The sequence below is a fragment of the Eublepharis macularius genome, chromosome 10 (genome assembly GCF_028583425.1).
Source record: "Eublepharis macularius isolate TG4126 chromosome 10, MPM_Emac_v1.0, whole genome shotgun sequence".
Classification (NCBI taxonomy): domain Eukaryota; kingdom Metazoa; phylum Chordata; class Lepidosauria; order Squamata; family Eublepharidae; genus Eublepharis; species Eublepharis macularius.
The window spans coordinates 65,211,937-65,235,925 of record NC_072799.1 but is presented as its reverse complement, the minus strand read 5'-3'; the positions used below and the strand labels follow the sequence as shown (position 1 = coordinate 65,235,925).

Here is a 23,989-nt window from a genome sequence, read left to right as displayed (position 1 = left end):
TCATCCTTGACCAAAACTGAGTCTGTACAATATTATGATACAAACCTCCTGGAACACTGTACCAAGCCCCACCATTGGTTGTTCCATCTATAAAACTGCTGTCATCATCATTCTTGCGACAAAGTTGCCTGTTGGGATCTGACATGACTGGATTGAAGGACGAATAGCTTCGAGCTAAGCTTTGGAAAATTGCGTCATCTGGGCAGGAGCTGTATTCATGAGCACTGCCTAGGAAAACAAAACCGGAAATATGTGGATGAGCCGTGAAGATACCTTAGAAAATGTCAGACAATGTCTGTTGCTGTTTCCAGAGTAGCGAAAAGTTTCTTAGGAACAAGGCCATATGCATTTGATTTAGGCAAACACGTTTCAGCTGTTTTTGAACAGGGATAACTTGTTCTCATTTTAAAAGTTCTCTGCATTGTTACAAAAATAAAATACTTTTAAATACTGAAAGCTTTCTGCTGCACATGTTTCGTTGCTCCACATTACAGGACAAAATTAGAAAACAGTATTCATGTACACACATCATTTGGCCACCAATACTTCAGGTAATGTCTCCCATTAACATTTTTAGTCATCTTTTTAAAGTCTTACAAATGCAATGTGTCAATGAGACAAACATTGCCTATAGCAATATACTCAAATAGCTGTTACTGGTTACAGCTCCCTGTTGAGTGTATTCTTGGTAACAAGCCAGGGTTTGCTATCACGTAATGGAACTTTTTACAAAAGTTTAAGATTCAGCGCACTGCATTTCAAACAAGCAACGAGGAAACCTAATCGGCATAGTGTCAGTCAGTTTGCCAGGTGTATTTTAATCCATTACAACTGCAATCCTTCAAACAACGAGTCTACTTCTATTTACTTCAATAAGATTTATTCAGAATTGTTTGCACAATTGTACCCCAATTATTCCATTAACTATTTCCATCATACCCATATATGTCATATCCTTCTCCAGTCTGCTCTGTTCCACAGCTGATCACTATTCATTGATTTATATGAAAATGTGTATTCTACCTTCCCATATGTTCAAGGACACTACCAACCCCTTCAGTAAAATTATGGTCATATAAAAATCTTAACAGTTGTACCAGAACAAAAATACAGCCTGCATTTGCACAGCTAGCAAGGGAGATGCCTAGCAAACCTCCCATGGAAGCCTGTGGTGATCAGGTGCTAAAGCTGGAAATGCTCCTGACCTAGCCAAGAGGGTCTGCATCTGTCAGACACAGATAGGAAAACATGTACGGAAGACCTGAGCAGGTATACAGCTTTATGCAGGGAAAGACAGTCCTTCAAGTACATACGTACCAGGTCAGGAAGGGCTTTAGAGATACAAACTAGCACCTTGAACTGAGCCCAGAAATAAATAGGAAGCCAGGGAAGTAATTTTTAAAGCACCAAGATGTGCTTGTAGAAACCTGTAGCAATTAATAAACAAGCTATGGCATATTGCACCAATTGAAGTTTGCAAATTCTGTAGAAGGGTTGTCCCTGTAGAACAAACTGTGGTAGTCCAACTTAGCAGTTACAGAAGTGTGAATCTAAAAGGGACAAAACATTCCTAATTAGATCGATGTAAATGTTAAAAGTACTTCTCTCAACTGTGTCAAAAAATCAAGGCAGGGTTCAGGAGCAGTCCTCAGCTTTTCACTTGATCTGCTTTAGCTCAATCTCATCCAACATGGCCTGACCAATCCCCTCTAGAATAGTCTACTCCACCAACATCTGTCTTAAGAGAAACACAATACAACAACTTGGGGTAAAGGATGACAATATATCAATGTAATGTCATGGTTCTTTATAGGAATAACTTTATAAAGACTCTGGTTCCATTCAGATGTCAGAAATGAACCTCAGTTTATACATGACAGAAATGAAAGACTACAAGCTCATGCACTTCTTCACTCTCCCTTAAATACAGTGGAGTTTGTCATGGCATCGAAACTGGGAAAAATTATGTGCTTCTTGCATCCAAAGTAAACCATACATAATTCTCACAATTTCACAAGTAGTCCTCCATCTCCATTACGTGCATGAAAAAAGGAAGGACAGAAATGGTATGTATTTGCCCAAGGTCTTTAGAGGTCTATTCTCAGCACAGACACACCTTGGTTTGTTCATGACATGTGGATGCAGCTTTTCCATACTGGCACACAATTTAGGAGTGAAATTTTCGATAGATCTAAGGTGACTATATAATTCACATCCTTTTGATATGAACACATTTGTGTCGTGAGCCTACCAGTACGAGTCTCATCATAGGGGTAGTTTGCCACAAGATCTCCGCCATGAAGGTTAGCTGACAGCACAAAGGGGATATCCATAATCCAGTGAATCACACCTTTTGTTTCTGGAGCAAGCTACAAAGAAAAAGAATTCAATGTACTCATCAACAGTATTCCAAAGCCAACAATGATAGAATAATCACTATGGACTGGGTTCTTGGCTTTGTTAGAGGAGCATGAGAACAGGCCCTCCTTTCTGTACAGTGGATCAATGGAGCTCATTCTGGGATTTTACAGGAATTTCCATGGAACCTGTTTAAGCTAAGCACCGCAAGCGGTTCTCACATGACTTGGCACTTAGCTATCCAAATGTTAACAGTTTGAATAACTGAGTGCATTGCAGGGTCTTTTTTTTATTTTAGTTTGTTATCTTGAGGGGGAGGTCATGGGTACCCATCCTCCCATTCTTAACTAGTGAAAAAAACAGAAGAGAGGGGAAAGAAACTAGAATTAGAATGGAAAGGGGGGAAACCCTAAAAGGGAGAGAACAAAAATCTTCCTGTTAAGAGACAGTGCATATATACAAGTGGGTGGGAGGGAGGCTGTACACAGACACATGATGCACATACCAAGTGAACTTTGACATTAAGGGTTTGATCTGTTATAAGACAAATGTAGACACAAACACAACTAAAGTAAGTAACAAACATAATATAACCCACTTTCAAAGCAGGTGGCTGGCTACAATGTATCAGACTTAATTACAGAACTTCAAGGTGACAGCTGATATTAAGGCTACATAACTGGAATGTCAAAATTCATCTGAAAAGAAATCTCTTTGGGGGATTAATGTCAAAGTGCTATGGTGGGGGGGGGGGGCTGACAAAATTCTGGCAGGTTCACTTTGTAGCTGAAGCTGCGATTGTAGCAAAACCGCTCTCATTCCCCTGAGCTTTTGTGCACGGGCATGGTCCTTTCATCTGGATGGCATTGGCCACTTTCTAGCGCGCTCCAGCTGTGCAACTTTTAAGGATATGGAAAACAGACAAATGGGAGGAAACTGCAGGTCCCACTGTGCTCTGCAAAATCCTTCATGTGCAAAACAATGCTGACTCACACAGATCAGCAGCCATTACAGCCTCAAAGGAATACATAGAACAGGGAACAGCACGAATCTTATTAACACAGTGTTTTGTTACCATTGCTTTATATGCTCCAGGACTGCTGTAAATTGGTGTTTTGATAGTGGGGTGCAGTAGTACATTAGGGATCCCTTGGGTTTTGTGACAATCAACATGTGCAAAAGCTGCCTGGTTGTGCTGTATTGTACAGTCAGGAAGGAGCTCAGAAACCCTTAAACAGCCATGAATGGATTGTGAACAGCCACACAGTGAACTGCAAAGCTGACTGGCTGATCACAACTAGTAATCGATCACAATATGAACCAGTCGGTTTTGAGCTCTCCTAGTTCTGAAGCACTGACGCCTCTTCATCTGAGTGATCACAGCAATGTTGGGGCAGAATGCAGCGTCTTGCAAGAGAGGGAGGTTCTATGAGATGCGTGAAGCCCGGACTGAGTGTGCACAGCTTGTGCCCCCCCCCTCAAAACTGACAGGACAGTGGCCACAAGGAGGCTTCCAAGGAAGCTGCTTGCTGCAGGTAGCACAGAACAATGATTGGCAAAAGGAGGCGGGCATGGGAGATGGAAAAACCCCTCTCCTTTTGAGCTGATATCGTGGAGCAAGAGAGGGATGGGTGAAGGATGAGACCAGAGACCTAACACCAACCCCCCCCCACGCCAAACGTGACTTGAGGCACAGGCATCTAAATGTTGATAGAAAACACGGGGGGGGGGTTGTACCTTGGAGTTCTGATCCACAGCTTTCTTCAGATTTTTCAGTAAGTGATTATTTGGGCCACCTTCTTTCTCATTGACATAGACAATTCGATCTAGGTCAGGGAAATTTCGGTTCAGGTCTATTCCCTGTGCATTATTTCGGCCAACAAACCAGTCTTTGAGTTCACCAGGCTGGAAAAAAAAGGAAGCAGAAGGAATTATCAGCAGCCAAGCCATCAGTAGAAAACTACACACACGATCACTTAACAAGCACATTGTAAATTGTCGTGATAGTTGAGAGAAATGGTCCATTTAGCTCAACACTGTGTAATTCAACAGTGTCTCAGAGGATGTTGAAAAGCAGGAGATGTCAGAGATATTTTCCAGCTGTTTTTTATTCCCAGCATCTGGGTCTCAGAGGCACACCAGCTGTTATGACTGATTAACACATGTATACCCATCCTTTGATGTCTCCTTATTTGATGTGTGAACTGTTTCCACCTGAAGTGTGGTCTGGATGCTATCCCATTTCTATTTGTAACGACGGTTCTGTGATAAGTAATACACATGTACAAATTATTATTTAATGCTAGATTAAAGGAATGATGAAAACTTGTGTGAGAACCTAACATGAATGTTGTGCTTCTGGTTATCAGAACTGGGCTCTATAATTAAAACTAATTATTTCATATATAAAAGAGCAGAGATTCAAACATGTACAAAAACAGATTTTCCAGTGTTTCAAAATGGATATTTAACATAAGAAAAACACACCATTCTATCATTTCCCCATCAAAGGCTAGGAAGCAACCTTGGCCCCTAGAATAAGAAACACAGGGCAAATAAGAAAAACCCTTCCTTTGGACTAATAAGTCTAAATTTAAGATACTTAAGATAAAGTTTCTTCAGAGCCACTAGAGGGAGCTCTCACACTGAATATTTCTCTCCAACAGAAAAAAATTCTAATTAGTAATTCCTTGGCCTTTCAGCTCAATAATAAATTGAGGAAGATTGAGTTTCGCTTCATCAAGTTATTTTAAAATGGCTTTTTAATTCTATATATAGTATGTCCAGAAAAATGGTAATCCACAAAGTGATACCTAGTGTCACAGAAAAGGGTGGGGCTATGCAGGGTTTGACACAAAGGGGACGTCCCTTCAAGGATCACTCTGCCCACACACCCTCCTTTCCTCCTGCCCCCTTTAGCCTGTGAGAGGCAAGAGTCTTAACTCGCTTCTAGGGTTTTACTGGAGAGGGTCCAGAGCACCCTCCTTGCTTCTCAAAGTAATCATTTTAGTCAGGGTGTGCCCAGATGTATGATCAAATATGAGGCATCAAAGACCCAGGCAGAATGAATGAGGAACAGTTTATTAAACAAATACTATAATAGTTCAGAAAATAGAAGAACAGTTATACAAATGGAGCAGAATGAATAGAGAAACATTACAACTGCACAGGGCAAAACTCACGCAGAAAAGAAGCTGGCTGGAAAAAAAACAAAGCCCCCTAACACATTCCTATTTCAATACTTGATCCCAACAGGCCAGATTCATCCCAAGGCAGGACAAAGGATCAACTCCCTCCAAAACCTGCCTCACAACTGCACAGCTTCAGAAAGTGAACACTCTCCCTCCCTGTATAGGGCCTGCTCTCTGTTAGAGCTCTGCCTCCTTGCCATTGATTGGTGCCTGTTTTCCCTCCATTTTCCAAACAGCACTAGAGGGAGTTATTTCCCTATTTTTGCTGTACCATACAGAGTATCCTGGAATAGTCTCTCCTTTATTTGTGGGCTCTTTTTTATTTTTTAAAAGCCATTCTCTGAAGCTGCTGTGTGGCTGTGGGGAACCAGAACCCAGTTCTTTAAAAACAGTAACATATAGTCTGGCCCCAAACATATGAGAATGAATGGAGTCTCTGGTGCATTTAACATTGCTGAGCACCTGTATGGAGTTGCTTCATACAAACAGTATCCTACAAGGAAAGTCATTCATATAGTTCCATTGTGGGAGGAGATACATGACTGACTCCTGCAATTATGTCCCTGTGCTCCAATGATGGCATTCAGCCTGCTACCTACTGGCTGTTCCCCAACTTAATGTAACCCACCTGGCATCACCACAGCCCTTGCCTTTCCATTGTAGCTCCCAATTTGTGGAATGGGCTATCTGAAGAGGTAAGGAGAGCACCATCTTTAGAAATATCCAGGAACAATGCAAAGCCATTTAATTTGCCAGGGCTTTTAATGGGGTATAAACTGCAGGTACCTCGGTGGAGATGGAGATTAACCAAGGTAAGTTGCTGAACTGAGCTAACTATCCCAGTAATAAAATATCTTTACATTGAAGATAATATGTGGTTCTCTAAGCATGATACATTAACGTAGACATCTTAATAGAGATGGGCACGAACCGAAATACAAACCAAACTTCGTGATGAACCGGAGTGGTTTGTGGTTCGCGAACCAGTGGTTCGTCAGAGCCCATTTCTGACGAACCACCAAAAACTTTAGGCTGGTTCGTTTGGTTCATTTTTTGGTTTATCACTGCAGACAGCCTGGCGCTGATCAGTTTCCTAGGCAACAAGGGATGGACTTCCTGCAGACCGTCTGCTGACCTGGAAGTGGCCTTCTGCTGGCCCGGAAGTGGCCTTCTGCTGGCCCAGAAGTGACAATTTGCTGACCTGGATGTAATGTTTTCACAAACCAAATGAACCAGTTCATGAACCGGGCCAGATTCGTGAAAGTTCGTGGTTCATAAAATGCGATGAACCACAAACCACATGGTTTTTTTCCAGTTCGTACCGATCTCTACTTCTAAACATGGCCACTGCTTACATACCTGTGATGCTGCCTTCTCGAAGCCATCTGGATTCAAGGATGGCATGATGTGGATGCGTGTACTGTGGATCAAGTTGATAATAGTTTCATTTCCTTTCTGATATTCATTGCACAGGTATTGAGCCAAAAAAATAAGAAGCTCTCTTCCAACAGCTTCATTTCCATGCATGTTCCCAACATACTTGAATTCTGGCTCCCCTAAAACACAATGGAATATGAGATGTCAAACACACAGGGATTCATAAAACAAACCTCCAAATTCAAACAATGCTTATCAAACAAGAGAGGACATACAATCAGATTTACAGTGTGTACTAGATCACAAAGATCTTGGCAGACATACAGTACAAACACTGAAGTTCTACTGAAAGAATAACATAAGCTTGTGTAACTGTGCTCTGAATTACATGCATCTGTATATTGTTATTATATTTAATATTTCAAAGACTGTTTAAGACTTGTTGGGAAAATCTGTTGTCTTACTCTACATTAAGCCAATATGCTTTGGAAGTTGTCATATATTATAGTATTCTCTATCCTTTGAATGGGAAATAGAATTATTCATATAAAACAGACATACAATGCACTAATAAGGCTAGGTTGGGAGCCTATGAGCCACCAGCAAAAGACACTGATGGAAGTAGATCTTTCATGCATTCCTTTCTCTCTAGCTAGACCGTTTGTGAGCCCTCCAAAAGGAGATGCTGGGGGTTGAGTTACCTGCATGAACAAAACAGCAAGCAACACTGCAGTGAGGAGCAAAAAATGGGGAGAAAGAACAAGCAAAACCACCCCTTTCTGTCTGTTATGTCAGCAGAGCCTTTTCCGTTAGAGATTTCCCAACCCCCAGCATTCAGCACTTACACAGGTCTGGCTAGGGAGAGGTGGGGAAGCCCGAACTCCTCTATAGTTTTTTTCATGATATGATTTTATTTCTTCATGCCTACAGTAAGTAGGGCGGCAGTCCCTTGCCACCTCGGAATACAAGAAACACATTTTTTAAAAGCCTGATAACAAAGTTCTAATATAGCCTTTGGTCTCACTAAGCTTTATTATTTGTTTAAAAATAGATAGCCAAGAAATATTTTCATTACCAAAGCTCACCTTACACTAAAGAGCATCATTCAGGAAGATATTTCTGACAGAGCCCCACAATCAAATTTAGCCACGAGTTATTTATATTTACAGATGTGTGATCACTCTTTTGCTACCAGTGGATATTAAGATCGCTTTGAAAGCAGGACCATAAAAAAGATGATGCAATATGAAGAAGCGGCACGTATCGACTCAAACAATGCCCTTGTGCTTCTGTGATGCTGTTTCCAGACCACTGACGTTCCATCCATTTTGTGCTAACAGCTAAAACCTGCATCCTCCAGCCAGTTCTTTCACACAATCTAACCCAATTCTTCTCCTGTCCAACATGACTATTGTCCCCCTCCCACATGATTTCCCCATGATTCCCCTGAAAACATGTTTGGTGGTCAAAGGGGACCATGTCCTTTCCTTTTCATCAGTGGGAAAGTTGGTTAGATACATTCCATCATGGACAGTGAACAGTAAGGTAGTGTACAAAGTTGGTTACTCACCTTCTCACCCTGTCCAGTAGTATTCCCATTTTCTAGCACTATTGCACAGAAGAGAAAGGTTGCACAAGCAAGACCTACATTGCGACCGACAAGGACAATATCTTTCTGAGATGCTTTTATTGTGGTTTCTTACCAGAAGAACTTGAGTATTAAGGCATTATTTATAGCACTTTGGTTTGAATGAGATGGCATAATATAGGGATATGAAGATTAATAGTTATTAATAAACAGTTTTTATTATTAGACCTAAGTCCTAATCATGTCTTTACCTGTCTTACATCAAACTCATTTCAAGCCCAAATGCAAGTAAGTTCCACACATGCTGAAAAAAACTACTAAAATTGTTATTTAGAACATCAAGCTATGGTGCAAAGGCTCTGTTAACTCAAAACTGGAAAATATGTAGAAGAATTATTCATGTTTTGAGAATATATATAAATGACAGCAGTGCCATATGTAGGACTGGAATGTATTCTCAATCACTTTAGGTTCAAAATGTTTCCACTATTATATGATAAAATCAAGAATTAAGCTTAGAACTAAGATTTTTGAAATAGTTTACTTAATAGTGAAAGAACTGCACAGAATAAATGAATACTGGAATATTTCAAGGGATGCCAATAAACACCAAACACACAAAGGAGCATATGAAGCTGCCTTATACTGAGGTCAATCAAGGTCAATTTTTTCTACTATGACTGGCAAGAGGCTGTCTAAGGTATTTAGCCACTAAAGGTAAAAGTGGTCAAAGGGGACCACGTCCTTTCTTTTTCAACAGTGGGAAAGTTGGTTAGATACATTCCATCATGGACAGTGAACTGTAAGATAGTGTACAAAGTTGGTTACTCATTTTGACCTACCTTTACCCACTAAAGGTAAAGGTAGTCCTCTGTGCAAGCACCAAGTCATTACTGACCCACCGGGGGGGGGACGTCGCATCACAACGTTTTCTTGGCAGACCTTTTTGTTACGGGGTGGTTTGCCATTGCCTTCCCCAGTCATCTACACTTTACCCACAGGAAAATGAGTACTCATTTTACTGATCTCGGAAGGATGGAAGGCTGAGTCAACCCTGAGCCGATTACTTGAACCTGGCTTCTGCCAGGATCAAACTCAGGTTGGACTCGTGAGCAGAACTTGGGCTGCAGTACTGCAGCTTACCACTCTGTGACACGGGGCTCTTGAGTATTTATTAACCAGAAATGTTGGGGACTGAACCTAGGACCTTCTGCATCCTAAGCGTTAGAATAAAGAACAATAATGAAATCAAAATAATGCAGAAGTTACTGAAAAGCTAGCTTTCAATTTAACAGGCCTGAGTTTCTAATTACATTTAAGATTACGGCTTAAATGGCTTCGTTAAATAAGGACAATAGTACTAAAATAGGTAATAAAGCATAAAGTTATGTTTGAAAAACCCAAAGAAAAATTTAAAAGAGAACAAAGGTGTCTGAATTTGCTGCCAACAAATTCTGACAGACATCTACATAATGGAAAGGAGATAAGAAGATAAAAAAAGACTGTGGGGTAGACAGTTCAAGATGAGTAAGTTTATTAAGCATTGTAAGTTTGCTAGCCAAAGCCACAAGTATTCGGAGAAAAACACTCATAAAAGCTTTGTTTTCAGAAATGAAAGTTCTAATGCTATCCACACTGGATCTCTGGATATGGCTTCAAAAACAACTGTCACCATTCAAGCACCACTCTGTATCTGTCACAGCCTCAGGTGGTGGTAACAACAACAACAACAACATTCAATTTATATACAGCCCTTCAGGACAACTTAATGTCTACTCAGAGCGGTTTACAAAGTATGTTATTATTATCCCCACAACAAAACACCCTGTGAGGTGGGTGGGGCTGAGAGAGCTAGAAGCTGTGACCGACCCAAGGTCACCCAGCTGGCTTCAAGTGGAGGAGTGGGGAATCAAACCCAGCTCTCCAGACAAGAGTCCCACGCTCTTAACCACTACACCAGACTGGCTCTGGTACAACTTAATGGATGCTTCTGTCTTATTTAAGCCTTATTTTGATCTTATTTTAGTACTAAATATAGTTTCTACCAAAAATTATGGCAGGTTGACAAAATAAAAGATCCCCCCCCCTCCTTTTTGAGAATCCTTCTGGTCTAACCACTGTTATGCCAGAAAGATTTTTCCAAAATGGTTTCCATAATCCAACACACTTTCTCAAGTTAAGGTTTCCAGGTTCCTATACCCTCCCAGTATCCTAACCTTGATAGCCCAGGTAAGCCTGATCTCATCAGGTCTCAGAAGCTAAGCAGGGTTGGCTTTGGTTAGTAATTGGATGGGAGACCTCCAACAAACACGAAGGTTTCAGAAGCAGGCAATGGCAAACCATTTCTGTTAGTCTCTTGCCATGAAATCCCCACGAGGGTCACCATAGGTCAACTCTAACTCTCCACCACCACATGGAAGGAGTATACTCCCTGCACACGTGCTTTGCAAGGCACGATGACGTCACATCTGGGAACAAACATATACCCATCCCTTGATGTCTCACTTGATAATTTACACTTGATGTGTGAACTGTTACCACCTGAAGTATTGTATAGATGATAACCCATTTCTATTTGTAGTGATGGTTCTGTGAGGAGAAATTCACACGTATAAATTATGACTTAATGCTAGAGTTAAAAGAATGATGGACACTTATTTGTGAACATAACATGAATACTGTGCTTCTGGTTTTCAGAACTGGGCTCTATAACCAATACTGAATTTTTCATATGTAAAAGAGCAGAGATTCAAATATTCTCTCCCATGTACAAAATCAGATTTTCCAATGTTTCAAAATGGTTATTTAACATAAGATAAAAATACCATTCTATCATTTGTCCATCAAAAGCTAGGAAGCAATGTTGCCCCCCCCCCCCGCCCCAGAATAAGAAACACAGGGCAAATAAGAAAAACCCTTCCTTTGGACTAATAAAAGTCTAAATTTAAGATACTTAAGATAAAGTTTCTTTAATCCACCAGCAGGTGCTCCCACACAAACCATTTCTCTCCAACAGAAAGGCAATTCTAATCAGTAATTCTTTGGCTTTCCAGCTCAGCAATAAAATGAAGAAGATTGAGTTTCACTTTATCAAGTGACTTTAACATGTTTTTTTTTAATTCTATGTATAGTATGTTCAGAAAAACGGTAATCTGCAAAGTGATTCCTGGTGTCACAGAAAAGGGTAGGACCATGAAGCATTTGCCGCTGAGGGGATGTCCAGCGGGAAGTGATATCAACACGCTGGCAATGGGTGTTTTCCTGCACTTTGTGTGGGGCCAATTCAGTCCATCTGGGGCCAGAGCTGGCCCTAACAAAGTGCAGTAGCATGCCCACGGCTGGTGTGATGACCTCATTTCAGGAAGTGACATCATCACTCTATGCTGGGTGCGTGCTTTCCCAAGTTGCCTCCTGGTAGCAGGCGATTGTTAAGGGGGGAATGAAATTGGCAGATAAGTCTACTTGGAATTTTAGCCATGGTCCCTTAAGCTTCAGGAAAAGCACTTTTGTGTAGGAAAAAGGCATGAAGACATATCCCCGGATCATTTAATTGTCCAAAATACCATATGGGCTTATAATACCACATGAGTTTATAATATATGCAGAAAATGTTTTGTATTAAAAAGATCCATTTTGCTTCAACCTTGAAGTCTGACTATCAAAAATAAACTTTTATATTAATGAAATGAACAATCACGGAATACACAGAAAGCTTTAGAAGGTTGGAGTACCTTATAAGCAGGCTTACGTTTTATTTAGGACAATGAAAACATGTTTGCTGATGACATTTCCATGCCTAACATTCATTAATGAAAATCCAGCGTTTTCCCTGTGTTCATAGGCTGTATGGTGTTTCTGACAATGTCCATTTGTCTGTCACTTTTAAATATTACTACTGGTGAACAGTTTGTGCAACCAGACAATTTTCCACCTTGAGCAACAGGAAATTCATTAATTTAAATGCATTTAAATGTGAATTCTGCTTTACCTTACTTTTTTACTTCAAACTGAAAAAAATTCTGTTGAGATCACTTAAGCAGAAGATCAAGGGCTGTGAAACTGATCAAATCAGCTCATGTTAAACACACTCCCACAAGTCCAGTCAAGGTGAAAGTCAGACTGAATCTTTCATTTTCTGTCATTTGAGAACCGATCTTTAAGCTGCTATCTGGCATAAAGGAAATTGCTGTGGTTTGTGCATTTTTTGTACAGAGTGATTCATGTGAAGACATGCTGTTCTATAAACAGCTCAGTTTTACAGTCTAATGACACAGAACAACTTCCACTTAAATCAAATACATCTTTTTCTAGGCCATTACATTAGCCAGTGAACAATTATCAGAAAGCGTTTCCAAGATCTTTTCAGACGCTCCCAAAATGGCTTCTTCTGAACTAAAGCACCATTCATTTTAATGACCCATAAGATTTGTCATTTTCCTTTTGTGACTTCTTGGTAAATCACTGGCAAGTAATAAGATAGCTTTTTCCCAAACAGGAAAAGCAAATCATTATCAGCCCAGAAAAGAATCTTATGCCTCTGAGTGGAAATACACATTACAAAGTACCTGTGAACGCTCAAGTGCAAGATTTTATGTGCGGTCCTCGATTCAAGTGCCATCTGTCTCTTGCTCAGCACTCATGCATGCCACTTTCATGGGAGCTCCCTTTGTGCGATTGCATCTGCAAATGAGTACGAACACCACCACCAAGTTGGGAGGGCAGATCTCCAATTCAGCTCTGTTTCTGCAGCAAGAGCTCTCTGGGATGGACACTGTAGAGCAAGTATTGTCAGATCCTCCGACTTGCCAATTTGCATTTATTTAAGATGTGAGAAAGTGTCAAGATCTGCATTTCAATGAATGGATGTGGGAGGTGGGGGAAACTGGGAATTTGGCAGTTGTAAACAGAGAATTTCCTTGTCAAAGATTAACTACAGGGCTAGCAAAGAGAGGCATAGCCAGAGCTATTTCTTTATAGAAATGCAATGCAACAGTTTGCATCAATTTCAAACCACATTGTTATGAGAAGGGGAAAATGGAAAACACTGGGGCCTTACAATAAATTTTTAAAAATAGCAAGGGAGCCTGGAATACTTTTAGCAGTTGAGGAGGAACTGATATTAAATGCATGAATGTATTCATGAGGAGCAAATGGAAGTGTGACTGTGTGAGCAAGTACATGGAAAGTTGAGGGGAACACGATTCGTTTTCGTTTTCTCAGCCATGCCGGACGCTCCTCTCGGCTGGTCCGGGAGGAAACGACCGGGCACCCTGACCGGACGGCTGATCCGCAAGGATTAGCCCCCAGGACTCCCAGGGAGGGAGCCAGGGTCCGGGACGCGGCGGGAAGAACTCCCCGAAATCAATGCGGGGGGGGGGAATTGCCCGTTTGTCCCTATGGAGGCCGGCAGATGTGCGCGGCGCCTCGAGTGCCGCCGGGCAACGAGAAACGGCAAGTAAAAGAAACAGGCGGAAGCCTGTAAACAAGCGAATCCCTTCTGTTCTACAAGCGTTTGTGAAGGAGAGGTTGATCTGAAGAAGACTCGCTCTTCCCCTTCGTTGAGTTCCAGAATTTTGTTGCCCCCCCCAAATGGCAGCAAAGAAGCAAAGTCCCGCTCTCGGTAAGTCAATCTCGGCTACCTTGCAGAAGGGGGAGTCGCTCGAAGAGTTGGTGCGCAGGGCGGTGGTGGAAGCTATAAAACCCTTTGTTGACAAGCTGAACGAAACTGATCAAAGGGTGGGCTTAATTGAAAGCGAGGTGAAAACCATTAAGGCAGCAGCGGGGGGGGGGCAGAAAAGTCTGCTCTGGAAAGTGCGTCACTTGTGAAGGCTACAAAAAAGGAGCTGAAGTTGGTGGAGAACCAGCTGATCGGGCTACAGGTGGAACGAACGCAGACAATTTTGCGTCTCCAAAACGTGAAAGAGGAGGAAAAAGAGGATCTGTGGGAGGTGGTCTCGGAACTATTGGCGATACCCGCGAGGACGACTAAAGAAGAGGTTAAAAGCGCCATTTTGGAGGTCCGTCGGGCTTCTTCAAAATATGCAACAAAGCGACAGTTGCCTCGTGAGATCATTATTGACTTTTCATCTAAAAAGATTCGGGACACCATCCTATATAACTCATACAATGCGGATTTGGACTTTATGGGTTTGAAAGTCAAGATTTTGAAGGACGTTCCATTTCTAGTCCGGAAATGGCGTTTTAAATATAAAAAGTTTGCAGCTCTTCTGAGGGACCATGGAATAAAGTACAAATGGTTATTCCCGGAAGGAATATGGTTCAGATATAAAGATCAGGCCTATAAGATATTATCAGAAGATCAACTAAAGGATTTTGAGAATAAAAACCCAGAACTCTGCTGCACCAAGAACGAAGAAAAGGAGGAGCCGGAGGGGGGGGGAGGAGGAGGAGAGCATCGCAACAGCAGTTGCACAGAGAGAACTGCGTCCGGGACCTAGAAGGGGGAGGAAAGTTTAATCAGAATTTGAAATGTTTATTCTCTGTATGATTAACCACTCCATCATTATTCTATGGAGCTATTTTTGTATTATGACAGTATGAAAGGAAACATTGAAGTGTAGTGTTTAGTGTTTGTAGTTCATTCCCCCCCCTTTTCTTTTTCCATCCCCCTTTGTCCCTTCCCTCTCCCCTTTCCTTGTGATAGTCTGGTGTAGTGTTTTGTAGTTATGAAAAAAAAAAAGAAAGTTGAGGGGAACACGTGAAATGAGGTCCACTTAAGCCTCTCTAGGTAATTCATAATGTGTATTTCAACCCTCTGTTACTCACTTATTGAATACAGTCCTCCAAGATGTGCCAAAATTGTGTGGAATAAGAATGCTGTTACATTTTATGCTGGCCTAGGACTGATGTGTGGATATTTTGTGATCTTTGGAGTCTGTGCACACCACTTGCCCTACTGAGGAACTGACTTCTTAAATGACAGGAGAAGAACAGGATGGCCATTCTGTACAGTAAGCCCATCCTCTCCATTCATTATAAGAATGAAAAATATATCACACAACTTTCTTCAGTTCTGCCTTCCACTAAGATGTGTTTTAAACTTTGGAGTAAAAGGGCCAATGAAAGTCAACTGATGGTAGCTGGGTGCCATTTTTAAAAACTCATTTGGTATATACAGAGAAACACAAACAAAAACAGATTTTGTTCTCTTGCCTTTAATATCATCTCAATATTAGTCAAATCATTGCTGTCCCTGTGGGTGTAGCTGCTGCTGTTGTGAGCAATTGCGGCATCAACAGGATTAGGCTTTGTAACAGGCTGGGAAGGGGTTGTCTATCCATCCTCTTACCCTCCAACACACAGACCAAGCAACAAGTCTGTCCAACTAACTTGGTTACAGAAGCCAGGTTAGTTCCTTCACTGCCTGGCTCAGTGGTTCACTCATCAGCATCTGTTCCCATCCCATTTGTTTAAAACATTTCCAAGAGAAGCCTAAATTAAAGCTTCGAAGGGCTGCTGTGTGGACTCTCCATTCTTTAAAATATCTGAGATTTTAAAATAAACGCCTATATTCTGAAAAACTGTGTTCTATACGACCTAGAGATCAAGTTCTTATAAAACCACATCCTGCTACATTGATAGATCATTCACTCACTGGAGTTCCGGATCAGGTTCAAGGTTTTGGTTTTAACCTATAAAGCCCTAAACGGACTGGGACCAGCATACCTGAGGGACTACCTCTCCTTGTATGTACCCCGGAGAGTGCTTAGATCAGCAGGTAAACATCTACTGGTGGTCCCTGGCCCCAGGGAGGCTTGACTGGCCTCAACCAGGGCTAGGGCATTTTCAGTCCTGGTCCCAACCTGGTAGAACTCTCTGTCAGAAGATACTCGGGCCCGCCAAGATCTTGCATCCTTTCAGCGGGCCTGCAATACAGAGATGTTCTGCCAGGCATATGGTTGAGGCCAGTCCTAGGTCCATTGAATAAGCTTCCCTACTGGTCTCCTGTAAGGGGGAGGGTATATAGTCATTTGCACCCCATATGTGAAGTACAGTTGGATGATACCAACTTGCACCTCCCTTCTCCCCTATGTATGGCCCCCTGGTCTTGAGCATGTGCAATCATCACGGTAAACAAACAGGTCACTCAGGCAAGCTCAGCTTGTATCTGCCCAAAGACAAGAAATCAGCATCTCCTTGGCATTTATTTGCAATCTTGAAAAAAAATATAAGGAAGAATATGTAAGCATTTTTTACTGTCTGTCCTGTTTTTCTAACTAGACGGGGAACAGGAAAGGAAGAGACTATTTCCCTCCTTACTGCTCTTGGTCCTTTTGCTGTATTTTTGTTTTATTTGTCACTACCTCTAGCTCAGGGATAACTGGACTGTCTCCTCAGAGACAGCAAACACAGAGGCTTGGCGGTGCCTCCTGTTATCCCACAGAATTTTACTTTCTGATTGTTCAGGACATTCCCTGAGCGTGACTGAGGAAGAACCTTGATACAGGTATGGTTCACTGGATGCTTGTAATTTTTGTTGGCAGCAAATGCAAAAATGCTTCTTTGATCAGCTGACATTTCAGGACGATATACTCCTTCATAAACAAGGAGCTTGAATGCATGGCAGATAAAAGTACTCTGTGAAATAGGGCTCATTATAAAGTTTACTTGACAAGCTTCTCTGTATCTTTTTCAGACAACAATTAACAATTTCATTTCTGCCAAGATTCCATCAATTCAATAGAACTGGGTATGACGGTTTCATTTCATTCCTTATTCATGGCAGAAATAAATTGGTAAATTACAGAACTAGATAGTGCACAGCAGTTGATACTGTAACTGCTCCCAATAAGAAATGCATCCAATCCTTAAAATCAAAAGCTTCACTAAAAGTATATTGATGGCAAGTTGTTTGCATAAGAAATCTCTTGTTTGGAATGTGCAGAAAAAAGTGAAAACAGTTAATGTGTTCTTCTGCAAGGAAGAATAAAACAGGAAGCAAGCTCATACACAATGGTTGTTGTGGATTTTCCGGGCTGTATTGCCGTGGTCTTGGCATTGTAGCTCCTGACGTTTCGCCAGCAGCTGTGACTGGCATCTTCAGAGGTGTAGCACCAAAAGACAGAGATCTCTCAGTGTCAAACTGTGGAGAAGATGTTCTCCACAGAAGCTCATACACAGTTATAGGAATTCTAGGTTGGGCACAAATGGAGGAGATCCACAATAACATCTCTGAAGCTCACAGGATGTTTTTTGGCTAGTAACTCTAGCCCTTTCCATGCATTACAACCACATATGTCAGGAACCCATCAATAGCAGCACATGCATGCTACCCTGATACACCCAATGCCTGCAGCCACCATTTCATCCGAATAGGGCCCCACGGGTTTCATGCAACATGTAATGAAGCTGAAAATATGTTTAGTGCTCTATTCAGACAAGATAGTGGCTCTGTGGATTGAGATGAACATAGGTAGTGTACATTCGCAAACTGTAACGTATGAAAAGGTGCCTATCTCAGCCTATTCAACCAACCTTCTATGAACAAAAAGCTAGAAAACAATGTGCTGAAAGGATGAACAACTCTAAATCATTCTGAAAATGACTTTGTTTTCTCAATGATTCCAATCTTAACACCCACAGAAGTGACTACAAATGGGAGAGCATTCAGAACGGGGGGGAGGGGGGTGGATTGGAGGGAATTTGGGATTTTAGGCAGCCATGTTCCCACCTGTGCTGCTTTCTAACAGCAAGAGGAAAGCTGTTCTATAAAGTCCCTGGTCACTCCCACAGGCCTTGGGGGGGGGAAGTAGCTTAAAGCAACTAGGAATAAAACCCAGCACTAAGGATTTGGACGATGGCCATCAGACACAAGAGTCTCACTGAATGTAGGAGTGATGTCTATCATACACATGTTACCCAATTCATCTCTCTCAAAAATGTACCTATATAAATAAAATTGCATTGTTGGTTCTTATATTTATTATCCAGAGTGTTTACTGGAGGCTTTTATAAAATAAAATGTGGTCTTTTGGATTCAAATGTGGTCTTTTGGATTCAAGGGGGGGAAAGTAACACTGTTGTTGTGTTACTTCATCTCTATGCACTTAGAAAATAAAATAAAATAAAATAGATTAATACACTGGAGTATTAAATGTATCACAGTAACAGCAATGCAGAGGCTGAGGATTTTAAAATACAACAAGAAGATTTGAAATACATCCATTTTAAAAAACAGCATCAGTATTAGATATGGGTATATTCTACAGAAACTTCTGACTTGAACATGACTCCATGCAGTATGTAGTGAAACAAAGGACATGTAATATGTTTGGGGGGAGGAGGACCCTTAATGATAAGAAGTTACTAAAACCTTGGAATGCTAAAAAGATATTTTTAAAAACACAGGTTAGTGCACTCAATGGCGTAGCATGGGTTTGGAGTGCCTGGGGCAATTCCTGGGCTCCACATGCATGCATGTGCAAAGCTAGCACGCGCTCTCAGGACTGTGCGATGATGTCACTGGTAGTGACATTATCGCGCAGGGCACAGGAGCGATTCTGCGATTCGGGCCGCTCACCTCCCCACCCCGATCAGGCAGCCCTCCATTGCAGCTGCCTGCACCACCTGCTTGGCGCGCTCCTCAACTGCAGGATGGCCAGCTCAGAGCCCAGCAAGCCAGCCACCCCATCAGCGCAGCAGGTGGCCATGGCGCCATGGGTGGCCTCCCGCGAAGTGCAAGCTGTCCTCAACATGGTGCCCCGCGGTGCCCCTGAAAATTATGCACCCGGGGCAACTGCCCCTCTCACTCCTCCCACGCTACACCACTGAGTGCACTTGATTTCCACTTCGCTTTGGCCACAGAAAAGCCCTCATTCCCCCTTTCTGCGCCTCAAGATCTGAACATGAGGAATCTTTGAAAATGGTACTCTCATCATCCACATGCTGGCTTCAGGAGGTAAAGCATCTGCAGGAGAAGACAACATACTGTGGAATAATAAGCAGAGCAATACACTTCTACAGCCAAACTAGACCTTACGTGGGACACAAGTCATTTGCGCAACCCAACTCACTATCATAAAAGAGCTGGAGAACTTACCTTGAAAGTGCCCCATTCAGCTTTAGAGCACTGCAAAGGCAAAGGAGGGGCCTCTGGCTTCCCTACCCCACCATTTTTGCCTGGAGGAGCCATTTTTGCCCCTTCCTCTGGCTTTCAAGAAGTTCCCCAGTTATTCTATGTGACAGCAAATTGGGTCCAGATTAGAGATGGGCACGATCCCAAAAAAATTGCTGATCCAGCTGATTGTGGATCGGCGCCGGTGACGATCCCAACTGAACGATCCACACCGATCATCTCCCGTTCCCGATCCGTGTATCGTGTATCGTGGAGGCCAAAGCGGGGTGCACTGCTATTCCCAACTATGTGGGAAGGTGGGTGTTGGTGGCGGCCACCGGGCCCGGCAGGCACAGGGAGACGGTGACGAGCCACCTCCCATCAGGGGGCAGGGGGTCTGGCCGCTTGCCAGTGGCACCCCCCATGTGCCCGCCCGCCAGGCCAAAAAGGAGCGCGCTGGCGAGAAAAGAACGGTGGGTGATGCCAGTGGCATCTGTGTTTGTGTTTGGCCGTCTGTGTTTGGCCGTCTAAGCTGCCTATCAGGGTTTGCAGGGTTGAGATTGGAGTGCCCATGGCTACAGAACACCCCCTTCCCCCTCCCTCCCCTGGGTGTCTTCTCCCAACTGGTGGTGACTGCTTTGCTGCTCCGTGGTTGGAAGGAAGCCCTGCTGAAGGAAGGAAGGAAGCCCTTCGGGTTTCCAGGGCGACAGAAGGAGGGGAAACACAGCTCAGGCATTCCCCTGGCTCTGTTGCCCCGGGAATAGATTACTGGAGCCTGAGTGTCTGGCTTCCCGATCCAAGCACGATCCAGCCCCCTCCCGATCGCTGGATCGTTTGCCGTGGCCGATCACGATCCGCTGAGTCGCGATCGCCATTATCGTGGGTTTTTTTGGATCATAATGTGGATCGTGCCCATCTCTAGTCCTGATTCATATAAAACAAAACATCTAGTTTGGCTTTAAGAGCATTTAAGTCAATAGGCTTAGCAGGGTGTAAGTCTTCTTAGTGCTGCACTATTCATCAACTAGGCAAAAATCCCCTTTTATCATTAAGCTGCTGCTCCCATCTTGTCTTTTCCTCTTCAGCAAAATGCATCATAACAGTTTCAGTGGCAAACATTTGCACACTTTTATAGGCTGTTATGCTGTGTTGAAAGATAGGGCGTTAGAAAGCTGCAATGGCTTCCAATTAACCATTCTCAAAATAGCAGCTGCTAAGAACTGAATGTACTGAAGTAAAAAAGGATAAGCCAATACGGAAACAAAAAAGTTGTAATTTTAAAAATCTGAGTTTTTTAGCAAGGAGTTGGTTTGAACTACAGCTCAGCTATAAGGCCCTTTTTCTAAGTCTGGGAACATGCACAGAATTATTGAAAAAGAAAGGCCTTTGGCCATATGCAACGTATTTGCCTCATCACCAAGTAAACATAGCCCATTCTTCTTGCATTAGGAAGCGGGGATTCTGGATCAGACAGAGCATATGTCAGGGGATTTATTTCATGGGAAAGCATTTAACATGCTACTCTCCCCACCCCAGCTGCGTATAGTAGTAGAGTTCAAGAAACACTTTCATACTTAATTCTGCTGATCTGATGAACTGGCCAAATCATGTCAAAAAATAGAAATTCGTTTTGGAGAGACGACTGGACTAGATATTCTTGCATGGCAAACCTGCCCCTCTTACCATGGGGTGACATGAACAACTATTATTTTGGGCATGACTGAAAAGGCCAAAGACAGGGAGCATGGTGTTTCCAAGCATTTCCAGCATGGCTGAAGTTACTCTATTTTATTCTTGACAGATAGAAAATGTTATTTGGTAGCAGTGTGCACTGAAAAAGGAGGTCTTTTTCAAATTTGGGTATTGGAAATCTGATAAATATTGGTATTCCTGATATTCAGGTACAAAAATCCTGGAACAGTACTCAGATTCTGCTGGGGGAGGGGGGGATCCAAATACATTCTGCTCTGCTATTCCCAAGGAGAGATTCTTTCTGGGAACTGGTGTAGCAAACTATACCAAAATTGCAGAGTAATTTGCTGTCTGTCTTTAAAAGACCCCCCCCTCCCCAAGTTTGAACTGAATTGGACCAAGGTATTAGTGGTTAGCTGCCGAACTGTCTGTCCAATTACATGATGGTAAAGGTAAAGGTAGTCCCCCGTGCAAGCACCGAGTCATTACTGACCCATGGGGGGGGGGCATCACATCATGATGGTTTTTTGGCAGACTTTTTACGGGGTGGTTTGCCATTGCCTTCCCCAGTCATTACATAATGATACTCTCATAATCATCATGTAATTGGACATACAGTGCAGCAGCTCTCCATAACATGCAATGCCAGTCATCTTTGAGTAGGATGCTGAGTAGACCTTTTCAGGATTGCACTGCCGGTGTTCTGAACCTTCCAGCCACTTATCTCAGTGCCAACTGGGGCATAGGAAGTTGCTGTGTAATGTTCCTTAGCATTTCATACCTGCCTGCCTCTCTTTTAAAATTCAGCGCCAAGATTATTTAACATTATGTTATAATTTATGCCTCAGTTATAATAATGAGCTGTTATGTCTGATGAAATTGGTAGAACTATAGTTTCTCTGCCTCAGGTTTTTGCAGCAGCTTGGCTCTTAACTGCATTGTTTCCCCCCTCCCTAACATTTTCATTTTCTGGTTGTTATTTTCTTCCCTCTCTAGTTGTCTGGAAAAAAATGGGGGAAATTCGGGGTGGGGGGTCAGGGGTGGAACCAGGAGAGCAACCATGGGCAAACAATGCTGTCTGTAAAGGAGGGGGGGGAAACTGATGCAGTTAAGAAGTCAAGCTGGAGCGCAAACCTGGTGTGGAAAAGCTTATAACTATTCCCTCTGCTTCTGTGCATAGATAAAAAGAACCACCATAAAAACAGGGTTTCTCACCTGTAACTGTTGATCGTCGAGTCTCTTCTGTGCAGACACACATTTGGCCTGCACCTGCGCAGTCCCAATGTGGGGCTGCACAGAAGGACGACGACGATCATATTACTGGATTAGGAAGGGCACAATAAGCATTGTATACATCTGGACATTTGGATACTATTCTTTCCATGAAGAGACTTTTCAGTGAGTAATTGATCGGAATGGCCCCTGACATTAAACAATTGGTCCCATTCAAAGAAACCTGCCATTGCCTGCCTAAGCAGAATTATACCCTTCTTAGCCCATTAATTGTAATGGATTTAGAACTCTGCTTAGGTTGGCATTGCAAATGAATGGTGATGTCCCTTTGCCACTGTACTTATCTGGCTATGATATTCTCTCCCCTTCTCCCAGCAAAGTATTTTTGTTATGTGTAGATTGTTATGAATATGGTCTCAGTGCCTTGGATAAATCTTGGTATTATCACAAGGAAACATTTCCTCAAAGGATTAAATCCTTATAGTCCAAAAAGGAACCTTTATTACTATTTTCTTTCTTTGTATTCAGAGGTCAGTGTCCAAATAGTAGGGGTATGTGATTCAATATATCCATTCTGACTCTGAATACATAGCCTAAAATACCTTATTGGTATCTTTCAGGTGCATTTGGGAATAAGATAACCCCCCTGTACTCTTACCCAAATAGGAAGTCTCCTAATTAGTTGGGGGAATTAGCTTAAAGGAGACGGGGGGGAGGTAACTTGGATTCTCCACCTATATTTATGGGAATTATTCCCTTAAGAGAACTCTCAAAATAAACCAGCCAGGTGGTTAACTGGAATGTTTTTTTTTATTAACAGGGAAATAAAAGGGCACACATACAAGGCTAACTAAAAGGAAATCAGAGAGGAGAGGAGGGAAAGCAATTTTGGAGAAGGGCTGGTTTTTCACTTTCAAAGATCTAAACATCTTTGGTACAGAATATCTGAAGAAAAGCCTCCTCCTGTATGAACCTGCCCCTTCGCTAACAGCATCCGATGCTCTTCCCTGGGCTCCTCCACCAACAGAAGTGGCTGGTGACAAAAGACCGGGCCTTTCCAGTTGTGGTGCATTAATGGGATACTCACTTAGTATTCAGATGCTGGGTGAAAAATGAAATAAAAACATTCAACTTGTGGGGGTTTTTTTTCCTGTTGAACTTGCTTCTTTTAAGTCCACTGTTTAATCTGGCTGCTGATTTCGGTTATAGTGAATCTTACTGGATTACATGTGGTTTTATATACCTGTGCCATTTTAGCCGCTTCTGTCTATTTTATTGGGTGTTATTCATTTATTGACTTCATTGAGTTACATTAATGATGTGTACTGCTTTAGGCATTTTTTGGAAAGATGGGATATAAATATAAAAAAAATAAAGGGAACCATCTAGGACAGAATTGCTTATTTTCATTGGCAACAGCTCTCCAAGTCCTGCTAACTGAATATGCCAGGGACTCACCCTAGGGATGTTATGATC

The 23,989-nt window shown here is 42.3% G+C and overlaps 1 protein-coding gene across 1 annotated transcript in view; it reads right to left on the bottom strand.

The window, feature by feature from the left end:
* The window catches only part of CPE (carboxypeptidase E), a 96,174-nt gene that overhangs the window by 12,988 nt on the left and 59,197 nt on the right, over window positions 1-23,989 (bottom strand). The window contains exons 2-5 of the mRNA XM_054990554.1: window positions 6,909-7,105; window positions 4,096-4,263; window positions 2,252-2,369; window positions 46-228 (exon numbers count right to left, since the gene is read on the bottom strand). Coding sequence (XP_054846529.1) covers window positions 46-228; window positions 2,252-2,369; window positions 4,096-4,263; window positions 6,909-7,105 — 666 coding nt within the window. The remainder of the gene's footprint in view (window positions 1-45; window positions 229-2,251; window positions 2,370-4,095; window positions 4,264-6,908; window positions 7,106-23,989) is intronic.